Below are 12,189 nucleotides of genomic sequence, written 5' to 3' on the forward strand. Positions count from 1 at the left end.
TCAGAAACACTATTTTTCTCTCTCTTTACTTTGGTAGCTCCTGACACATCAGCAGTACAGAGCACACACTCATTGTTAAAAGTGTCTGCATTTTTCTTGCGTTCACAAAGTGTTGCAGTTGCTTGGCTCACTGGAAAAGGTATTCCTCCAAGTAGCAATCATCCTCATCAGCCTTGAAGGGACACTGTTTCATATGGCCAAACTCATGACAAAACAAACATTAAATCCGCCATTTTGAAGCCCTCCTTTTTTCCCCACACCTAACAGAGTACTTTACTTCCAGAGTCCGTAGCTCTCATAGGTCACCATCTGTAGCAATCTGCTCACTCAGACTGCCGCTGCAACCCCACTCACCAGAGGACACATCGCTTCCTTCCTTAAGAAACTTTCTTTGCCTTTGTTAGTCACGTTTGCTTTATCCAGTAGAGCAATCCTGTTTTTTTTCTGCCGGGGTTTTTGTCCTTTACACATGTTTCTTCTGCTGTCACCAGAGGCACTGCATCCCAAGTCTGCCACCACATGTGACAGGGCGGCCTCGTAGCAGGTCAGTAAATAGTCAACATTCCATACTACTGCTGTAACAAGCCTTTGAAATATTTATCCAGGTTAAGTTCGCTAGTGAAAGGATGATTACATGCCTTTAAGCCTTCATTACATCATTGTCTTTTATGCATTGAGCTCCACGGAGCATTACCCCACACCCTAGAGCACAAGACAGCATTTCTTCTTTGCTACCCTTAACAATGCAACTGATACCCAATCAGAATATTGAAATGGAGCCAGGACTTCTTTAAAGACAGCTGGAGATTGATCAAATATGATTTCCATTTCAATATAAATTTCCCAGCTCTACTAGAAATATCAGAAAGTGTATCACTCCCTTCAGTAATCATGACATGCAAAAGAAAAGATTCTAATTGATTGATACTTAGTGGAAACGGTTTGAGCCAATTTACCAATATTAGCTTGTGATCACCCCTGCCAATCTAGGCAGGGCATCAGCCTGCGTCCTCCAATCCTCCACACACCAATGCAGCAGCGCCTTATAGTCCAAAGGCAGCCTTAAACGGAGTAACATATTCTAATTATTTTGTGTTTTGTACCAGAACCTTGACTAAATAAGTGTACTTCATAGATGAAGTGCACAACAGAATCCCTATTAGTGGCGCACTGCAGACCTATATTATAGAATAACAAGATCAAACACTGACTAAATGTTATAACTGTTAAAAACGTAAATTTATTAATATTAACCTAATGCTTAAAAATAGCCAAAAGAATATATGGCTATATATAGAGTCCCTCTATGTCGTCATCCGCAAAAAGTAGATGGTAAATACCAAGGATCTTTGACAGAGCGGTGGCTGTAGATATGGTATTATAAATACATGAATAGTGTCACCTATATTGGTTCAATGACTTCTACCTATATCTATAGGTGTGTCTCACAAAAATAAAATACACACAAAACCCGCAGAGTAGTTCGATCCCTTATTGGGTCCAAGTGATCCCAATATAAAATACAGAACTATAGTGTAGTGGCGTAAAGGGAAGTAACTAAGCACTAAAAATACTAATGTACCACACTTTCGCTGCTATTAGTGAATCGTGCATTAACTGACAAGTCACACATATAGATATAGGTAGAAGTCTTTGAACCCATATAGGTGACACTATTCACGTATTTATAATACCATATCTACAGCCACCGCTCTGTCAAAGATCCTTTGTATTTACCATCTACTTTTTGCGGATGAAGACATAGAGGGACTCTACATATAGCCATATATTCTTTTGGCTATTTTTAAGCATTAGGTTAATATTAATAAATTTACGTTTTTAACAGTTATAACATTTAGTCAGTGTTTGACCTTGTTATTCTATAATATAGGTCAGCAGTGCGCCACTAATAGGGATTCTGCTGTGCACTTTGTCTATGAAGTACACTTATTTAGTCAATATTCTATCTCCTCCCTGGCGGCACACACATACCTACTTATGGGGGGTTTTGAGCAAGGTGTCCAACTATTTTCTTTGTACCAGAACCTCCTGATTTTTCCACAGTACATTAAACAGTGGGCAATTGTGGCGCCCGCCCCTGCATCCGCACTTCATACAGTCTGCCTCAGTTTCAGTTATAAATGTATTTAGTTGTCTGGGCACAAAGAAGGCACGCTTTATCAGTTTAAATTTTAACTCACGCAAATTAGCACCTAGTGTAATCTTGTGAACCTCCTTGTATCCAAGGGGTCGGGTTTCCAAATCAAGAAGGTTAGGGAAATCACATTGACATTTATTAAATAAAGGAATTCAATATTTGGCAGTATAAATTTCCATTAAAGGGGTATATACAGGAGCGTTGAGATAACGCCCAGATGCAAAGATGCTGATAAATTGGACTTGGGGATTACCCTCTAGCATCTGTGGGAAGTCTCAGAGTAGTGATTGACTATAGTGTGATTTGCAGAAAAGAAAAACCGTGAGAGTTTGATCAATTATATTTAATTTTAAGTTGGTCAAAAGGTAGGAAAAATCTGGCTATCTAATATGAAACAGTCCCCCACAGTATGAACACCCATCTAAATCCAAATGTCAAAGACTGAAGGTTCTATTCCTGTGACAAAATCAAGATGACCCACTATCGGAAGGTGTCTAGAAATGGCAGGCGGGTTTAAACATTTTCCTCAAATTTTTCCAAGAACAAATTGGGACCCTAAACAGCATAGAATGTATGTATGTTTTTAATGGGTTCAGCAAGCAAAGGGAAGATTACCAGTGTTGCCATGTGAGGAAATGCACATATTAACTAACAGACCAGCTCGGGATGAGAAACGGATAAGGTGTTCTTTGAAGAGGAATCAAAAGAAAATGTTTCATGTGACATATTAAGGAAAAAGAGAATGCATAAAATGTGATGAACATAAGGGATTCAGTATAATGAAGATCAATAGATATTTGAGTAAGAAGCACACAGAGTGCCTTGCCCATTTCCAGCAGGGTGTTGCACATACTGTATGCAGAAAGATATAGAACACGCATCATTTCCATCCTGCTGAGTGCAGCAAAAATAAAGGACTAAATACCCCCACCATGAACTGAAAGAGAATATCATTCATTATCATCTAGTGTCGGATGTTTTCACATTTTATCTGCAAAAGTAATCTAATCTAAAGTTGATTTCACAGTGCGGGAAAAAACCATAAATAAATTTTTTCCAGCTACAAACTGATCAAAGTGGCTTTTAGTTTGTTGCAAAGTTCATTTGAACTTTTCTGTAACATATGAAGAAAAGAGCCAAAAACTGAAACAATACATATATATATATATATATATATATATATATATATATATATATATTATATATAAAGACACTGGCCAAACTGATTACAAAGGAATCACAACTAAACAGCGACATCTACTTCCTATCAGAATGCAAGAGAAGGAACTGGATACCAAATGGGCTGAAGATCAAAAACCCACTTGCAACAACACACAATTCACACCCCACAAACCCTACAAATACTACAGATACATTGATGACCTGTTTATAATATGGACAGAGGGTGAAGAAAACCTAAAACAATTCCACGAGTCCCTGAACTCATTCCATCCATCAATTAAACTCAAAATGGATTATTCGGCAAACTTAGTAAACTTTCTAGATACAACAGAAACACTGAAAGATGGCAAACTACACACACCTGTATATAAGAACCCAACAGACAGATGCAGTTACCTCCACAACTCCAGCTTCCATCCCACTCATACGAAACAAGGTATCATACACAGCCAGGCTATAAGATACCACCGCATATGCTCTGACACTGAAGACAGAAACAGGCATCTCACAACCCTGACCGAATCGTTCAGACAGAAGGGATACAAACCAAAGACCATTGCCAAAACTATTACATCTGCACTAAAAGCCCCACGAGAACACCTGCTACAATACAGACAGAAAGAACCTACCACACGCATACCACTAGTGACCACATACAACCCTACCCTAGAGGGTATACGAAAAATAATCAAAGATCTGCAACCCATGCTGGCAGAGGATGCGACATTAAAAGAAATGTTTCCCAAACCTCCCATTCTTGCATTCCGACAACCACCAAACCTCAAACAGAAATTCGTCAGCAGAAAACTTCACAACGATTTTAAAGACACTGATAATGGCACAAAACCGTGCAACAACAAACGCTGCAAACATATTTGCCAAGATCCCACAGCCAGTCACAACCATAGAACATTCAATGTTAAAGGATCATACAGCTGCACAGCCAGGAATATAGTGTATATGATTCAGTGCAACAAATGTGACCAAGGTTGCTACATTGGGGAAACCAGCCAAAAACTACAAGGAAGAATGAATATGCACAGACACTCTATACTCCATCACGAAGAAGGAAGATACTGCTCACCTGTGGGACATCACTTCTCACAACCAGATCATTCCATAAATGATTTAAAAATCAAAATCCTCAATGGAATGTTTAAACGCACCCAAGAACGGAAAACATTTGAACTCAGAATGATAAGACTCTTTGACACCAAAACCAAAGGACTTAATGCGGACATGGGTTTTCTCACACCCTATCAAAATTGTTTGTAATTATCCTGCTTACCTCCATTCTTATCCACACTTTCTCTCCCCCCCATAATTCCTCCCCCTCCCCACCTTTCCTTGTCACTGTCCCCTGGCTTCAAACACTTTTAACACCCTACCTTATCTACAGTCCATATCTGTTTTTTGTTTTTTTCTCTACACTGTTTTAGCCATTGAATCCTTTGTATACCAGTATTGCTTGACCTGAAGAAGAGAGGATAACTCTCGAAAGCTTGTCCTATGACATAAATTGTTAGTCCAATAAAAAAGGTATCACCTAATACTGAAGAACTCATTTATTCGGAACTGGACTAACACTGATATATATATATATATATATATATATATATATATATATATATATATATATATATATATATATATATATATATATATATATATATATATATATATATTGTGTGTGTGTGTGTGTGTGTGTGTGTGTGTGTGTGTGTGTAAAAAACAAAGCCATTTTGCAGAATTGTCACCACCCAATTTAAAACACAAACCACTTTCCAAGAACACAAATAATTTTTTTTAAATATACTTTCACAGCCCTGGATAACAAGGGAAGGTTCGGCAGGCTGGGATCCGAGCCAGGCCCGGATATAAAAATCTTCTCGGGTGGGAATGAGTGGCTATGAGATAGTCCTGTACGCAGCTGAGATTTGACGGGTGGAATTTAAGGCCCCCCACACCTCCCCCCACCTTTTTTTCTTTTTTTTCTCTTCCTCGTTTGATATATATATATATATATATATATATATATATATATATATATATATCAACTTTATCGGTTATTTACTTTTTGCTTCAGCTCTGCTCCTTCTTATTCTCAGAATTCAATGTTAAACATCTCACTGCTATCTACAGTATGATGAGGGTATGATGGAGGTATATCTGTTGTTCCCTTATGTTGACTGCTTTCCCTTTTTATTTCTGTACTTTGTAAAAACAAATTGACAAATAAACAGTTGAAATACCTATAGATTTTCACGTAATCATTTTTTTATCTCAGAATATTTGTTTATTATTACTGTGTATATTAAAAACAGTAATTTGACGAATCCGAGAAATAAATACAAATGTATATTTTTTTCTATCCCAAAACAGGTTACTTGGTACATTTTCTTCTTGGTAATATCCCCTCAGAAATAATGTATTTAAACGTTTATTGAAGAGAAGCTTGACTTTTCTTACCAGATGATGGGTACTGGGCAACAATATAACTGTGAAGGGTAATATCCGCAGAGCCACCAGATTCCAGAGGGATAGGATGGGAGTGAAAGTGCTTTAGCATGTCAAAAATGGTCTGAAACCAGAGGTGCTGCACATGGCATTGACCGGTTTCATTCAGAGACAATCGCAAATGCTGCAATGAGAAGAAATACAACAGTGTCTGTATGAGGTGATGGTTTTGGAGCTGCCGAAGCAAAGACAAAAAATATTTATATCTGAACGACAGCAAAGACCTCAACTTCAAATAAAGGAATGTGGTATAAAAATATATTTATTCACCCACATTTAGTATTCCTGCATCATGCCTGATCCCTTCATTATCACAATATAGGTACCAGAACTCCGTTACTCGACAAAAATAGCTCTGTCTGTATAGTAATCAGATTAATTGGAGCAGTGACCCACCTCCTATTGTCTCAGTCGGACTTAACATATATATGAACTCTTTTGTTACACAATGTTAGTGTGCTGCCTCCCACATTGGACTGGGCTGTCTTATACGGTGGTGCCATAAAAATGAAAGATAAGAAATGTGTTACATAATCATAGAATGTTGAGAGGGAAAAATAATCTCTATATGCTGAAGATCATACTTCCTTTCCTTTAGCATATAAATGTACTAGAAAACAAACGGGTGTCCACCAACCCACATTTATAACAAACAAGAGTGTCTAGAAGTAATTGGGGAACTAGGACTTAAAAGGGATAGCAACTAAAATGAATAGCAAGGTCCAATCGTTTTAAGGATCCTTTTCAGTATTGTTTTGTCCTGCATTTACTAGAAAATTGGGGTTTTTAAAACATTAACTATTACTTTACAAGCAGCAGTGCATCTATTTATCTAGCGTTGGAGATAAAGTCTGGCATAATTTGACATTGAGGCACACTGAGAATGTCACGCACTTTGCTCCATCTGATGACCAGTAAGAAGCCAACACCAAACCTCCTACTGACATTCGGAAGAAGTCACCTCACTGAAAGTCTTTGGTCCCTACTCATTAGACGTCTGTTCGTTATGAGTATCAGTTAAAAGAAACCACAAAATCCTCACGTTCCAAAAAGTGACATATTAACAGAAAACTGGATGTTTCCTTATATGCCAATACAAACATAACATTAACACATTGCCTTTGTGTAGCCCTGAATTTTGTGCTATTCCTTAAATGGAGAGTGAATGCCAATAAAATAACAAATGTAGCAAAATGGGTAGAACATGCAGAAAACTCACCTTTGCTTTGCCTTGAAAGTTAAATGTCAGCACGTATTCCCCAGGGCGTGTTTCACTTTGTCGGATGACAAAGAGTCCGTGACTTCGAGCTCCACCAGTGAGCACGAGCTGAGCAGCTTTAATTCGAGACAATGTCCCATGGAACCATGGGAAGTCAAACAGATTTATCTCCAATTCTCGCTCATCTTCTTCACCTAACACCATGAAAATACATGTTTTTAGACTGGCCACTGTAATCCATAGAAAAATCCTTAATAGTGAAATGAATACCTGACACAGTATAGCATACTAATGTGACTCATGTATGATAATAATAATAAGCTTGGCTGTGGCATGTGGTGGAAACACAGTAGGCAGAGGGAGTAGGTGGTATGATGCCTTTTATTGGACCGACAAGTAATTGATATGTTTCAAGCTTTCGAACCTCTCAGGGTCCTTCATCGGGTATCCTGAGAGTTTTGAAAGCTTGTAACATGTCAACTACTTGTTGGTCCAATAAAAAGTATCATACCACCTACTCCCTCTCACTCCGTTGTTAGTACATGGAAGGAAGGACCAACACAGCTACCCACGATTCTTTGCCGGCATGCGGTGGAAATGACTATTTACCTAATGGTACAAAATAGTTCCAGTGCATCACAATTCTGTACCATGTGACTAGTTGTTCTGGTCCACTATGGTGAGCTGAAGATCCAGCGAAGCAAACCCTACAAAACTACTGTAATCTTTCAGCCCACTTAAAAAAGACAGTCGCCTACCAAGATCTAAGATCAGGAACACATTTAGGTCCATAATTACTATGCGGTGCCATGTCAGGAAATCTTACTCCACCAGAAGACACCTTCCATCCCATTCAACTGGACAGTCGCTCATTTTAGAATCTCTTAAACGTCTTTAGGAATAAAACGTTATATAAAATTGTAATGTTACTTAGGTTGGTTTACCTTGGAGATAAATAGAATAAAACAATCGTATGGTCTTTTTTCGATATGTGAAACATTTTGTCCCAAAAGATTATTTTGTCTCAATTTTACAGCAGAACAATAGAGGAGCAATAGTTACAAAAACATTTTCTTTTGAATAACTAGTTATTTTAACTTTTCAATCAACACAACCTAGTTTTTATGAAGCGCCCCGCAATGATCAGGAAGACAGAAAAGTAGAAATAAAACATTTATAACAATATCAATTACTTCTGTGAATGAAAGGAGACCATCAACAGTAGCCCACCGTGTCTAAACAATTATAAGTAAAGATAACACAATGACTTTATACATTTTTAAAAAAAAGATGTCTCACAAAAATGGCATAAAATAAAAAAAACACGATAATGTCTCTTCTCTGTGTTCTGTCCTCTTTCATATTTAGGGAGATATGTCAATAACATAAGAGTTTTATTGTCCAAAAATGTGGACAATTTGCAAAAAGTTTTTTTTTTCTTGCTAAATAGGTGTGCTCACTCATGTTTTGGTATTTTGACCAATAAACAATAAACCCCTATTGATTTATCAAACTTAAAATAACTTGTGAACGTTCTGCAGGTTTCCTTAGCACGTTACTTGTTTACAGTACCTGTTAAATGGCTAGAAGGTGGAGACTCCATGGTCTGCAGAAAATTCTCTAGTGGGACGTGCACAAGATGTTCCATAGAAGACAGTTCCCTAATTCTTGTCTGGGGAGCCGCCGCAGATGGGGGAAGGGAAACAGCAGAAGAAGACGCAACATCTGTAGTACACGTTTCCAGAGGGCGATAAACTCCTGGGAAATATGAGAATAGGAATCTTAGGCAGTGTTTCATGACTAATTTTTAAGCATTGTATGGCCCCAATGATCTACTGTATGTCTGCATGTATATCTTTAGTTGTATAGCTCTATTTGTGTAAATAGTGCTTCACAGCAGTAATACACTTAAAATAATATGAGATGTAATGGGGAAAAGCACTTAAACCAAAGAGGTTAACAATAGGAAAGGAAGTCCCTGCTCCAAGGAGCTTACAATCTAAGTGGTATGTAGGGAGAACTTACAGAGAAAGTAGAAGGATGTTTTGTAAATGCGTTTGCAAGGGGTCATGGTAAATGCCTATGCAAGGAGCGAGTACTTTGGAGTTAATAAAATGTATTGTTAAAGAGGTGTGTTTTAAGATAGGACTTGAAGATGTTTGTTGAATATTGAGGTGGAGGGCATTCCAGAGGTGTGGGGCAGTAAGTGAGAAAGGTTTTAGGTTTGGAGAGGGCTTTAGATACAAAAGGGATAGACAGCAGATAACTGTCTATATTAAAGGTAAGTCTGCTTGTTACCAGTCAAGATTGTGACCGAGTATACAGGGACAGGACCATCTCAGAGCCACAAAATGGCTGCCAGCCCTGCTAATAAGGTTAATAAGGGGATACCTGATAGATACCTGTACTAGTTAGATACCTGTACTAGTTTATTTATGATGTATCTGTGTGGTTTCTGTGTATTTCTAATGCGACTGATTGTATGCTTGGACAATGATTGAGTGGCTGACATACAGTGAGTGAGGCAGGGACTTGACTTTGTGTGGGGCCAGGAAGAGTGTTTCTGGACAATGGTGAAGTGGGAAAGGGTGAGCCCTCCTGTTGGGAAGGTACATACTCCAAAAGTGGAGCATTGTTCCCTCCTTGGCAGCCACGTGTCAACCCCTGTGGGAGGTATGGAGCTGTAATAGGGAGCCAAGGCCTGGGTCATAGCCCGTCGGCTTGATTCCCATTGGTAAGTACCAATTTCCCACGCTCCCAAAAGCCCTGCACTGTCCATAGTCATTGTCCCTGCCAACACTCCCGATTGGTACGTCCGGTCGAGCTCTCAGCTCCCGATTGACTCAGCAGAGGAACAAACACACAATCCCAGCAAACTCAGAACCCCAAAGCCCAATATATATATATATATATATACACACAGTGGTTGACAAATCACCAAAAAATCTACTCGCCACCTAGTACCAAACGTGTGCTGCTTGGGCCAATATTTACTCGCCCGGGGGTTAAATCCACTCGCCCGGGGCGAGCAAATGTATAGGTTTGTCGAACACTGTATATATATATATACAGTGTTCGACAAACCTATACATTTGCTCGCCCCGGGCGAGTGGATTTAACCCCCGGGCGAGTAAATATTGGCCCAAGCAGCACACGTTTGGTACTAGGTGGCGAGTAGATTTTTTTGTGTGGCGAGTAGATTTTTTGGTGATTTGTCAACCACTGTATATATATATATATAAATAATCAAAAGGAGTGCTATTGAGCGTGGCCAAATGTATACAACAATAGACAGAAAAGACCAATGCATCGTTTAATAATAAATAGTATATTGTTAAAAACTTCAATAATAATATTCTCATGAGTAAGGGTCAGCAGAGGAAAGGTCTCCACTGAATGGCGGGCAACCAGCAGTTTTCAGATGGAGGACGGGAAACTATACAAACCAATGCAAAGCAGGGTTCCACAGTTGTTCATGGTTGGTCTTGGTGTCAAGAAACCAACTGGAAATTGAACTATGGAACCAGAGGCAGCTATCCTGAGTTACTGAGATTTAGTGAACGGACGGATCAAGGCAGCATGCAGGGTAAACTAGCTTCGGCAGCACCCCGCACCTAGCGAGCTAGGAGTCCCCTGTACACCGGGTTTTGGGTGAGTTACTGTCGTGTACCTGTATTGTGTGTGCCCTGTTGGTTCCGGCCAGAATAAACTTTAGTTTATTTAACTTTCTCGTTCTGCCTGGTGTTTGCGATCCCTGTAAAAGTCTGATCTACCGTGACAACAAACTTGAGCAGAAAGCAAAAGTTGAGGAGGTGTATAGCATGAAATTAGGGCGAGATAAAAAGGAGGGGCAGAGGAATGTATCGCCTTTAAAGAGGTAGATCTTCAGAAGTCCATTAAATATTTATCAATGCGTAACATTTTGTTAACAGGACGCAAAGTCATAACAGATATCCCCAAAGGTGCATAGCATTACGATGTCCCCGAGTTCACCTGAAAAATATTGGATCGCTAACTTTTAACGGGCGTCTGGCTTACTCATATGTAATGAGCACTTTACCCAACAACGCAGATCCTCAACCCCTATTCATGTGAGCGCATTGAAATACTGCTCCGATAATTAGATCACCGCAAAACCTGCCGTTACTCACATCCAAGCTAGGGTTATTTCAGGAAATAACCTACAAGGAATAAGGGCAAGTCTTCAGTGCTACTCACATGATTATACTAAGTGTAGGACTTAGCCTTTCATTACATGTGTCATACAAAGATATACAATGGTGTGAAAAAGAAAGTACACCCTCTTTGAATTCTATGGTTTTACATATAAGGGCATAATAACAATCATCTGTTCCTTAGCCGGTCTTAAAATTCGGTAAATACAACCTCAGATGAACAACAACACATGACATATTACACTGTGTCATGATTTATTTAGCACAAATAAAGCCAAAATGGAGACGCCATGTGTGAAAAACCAAGTATACCTTATGATTCAATAGCTTGTAGAACCACCTTTAGCAGCAATAACTTGAAGTAATCGTTTTCTGAATGACTTTATCAGTCTCTCACATCAGTGTGGAGGAATTTTGGCCCACTCTTCTTTACAACGTTGCTTCAGTTCATTGAGGTTTGTGGGCATTTGTTTATGCACAGCTATCTTAAGGTCCCACCACAGCATTTCAATCGGGTTGAGGTCTGGACTTTGACTGGGCCATTGCAACACCTGGATTCTTTTCTTTTTCAGCCATTCTGCTGTAGATTTGCTGGTGTGCTTGGGATCATTGTCCTGTTGCATGACCCAATTTCGGCCAAGCTTTAACTGTCGGACAGATGGCCTCACATTTGACTCTAGAATACTTTTGTATACAGAGGAGTTCATGGTCGACTCAATGGCCTTATAACCCTTCCCAGATTGATGGGCAGTAACAATTGCTTCTCTAAGATCATTGCTGATGTTTTTCCTCCTTGGCATTGTGTTAAAACACACCTGAATGCTCCAGACCAGCAAACTGCTAAAACTTTGGCTTTTATAGAGGTGGTCACACTTGCTGATGATCAATTAATCAAGGGCGTTATGTTAGTTAATGCACATGCGTAACGTGTCACTAAT

The 12,189-nt window shown here is 39.1% G+C and overlaps 1 protein-coding gene across 3 annotated transcripts in view; it reads right to left on the reverse strand.

Annotated features, from left to right (window-relative positions):
- Positions 1-12,189, reverse strand: part of SH2B2 (SH2B adaptor protein 2) — a 126,218-nt gene that overhangs the window by 5,946 nt on the left and 108,083 nt on the right. For all 3 annotated transcript variants that reach the window (XM_075594331.1, XM_075594330.1, XM_075594329.1), the window contains 3 exons: positions 8,649-8,834; positions 7,077-7,270; positions 5,810-5,981 (listed from right to left, as the gene is read on the reverse strand). In XM_075594331.1, coding sequence (XP_075450446.1) covers positions 5,810-5,981; positions 7,077-7,270; positions 8,649-8,834 — 552 coding nt within the window. The remainder of the gene's footprint in view (positions 1-5,809; positions 5,982-7,076; positions 7,271-8,648; positions 8,835-12,189) is intronic.

The sequence above is a fragment of the Ascaphus truei genome, chromosome 3 (assembly GCF_040206685.1).
Source record: "Ascaphus truei isolate aAscTru1 chromosome 3, aAscTru1.hap1, whole genome shotgun sequence".
Classification (NCBI taxonomy): domain Eukaryota; kingdom Metazoa; phylum Chordata; class Amphibia; order Anura; family Ascaphidae; genus Ascaphus; species Ascaphus truei.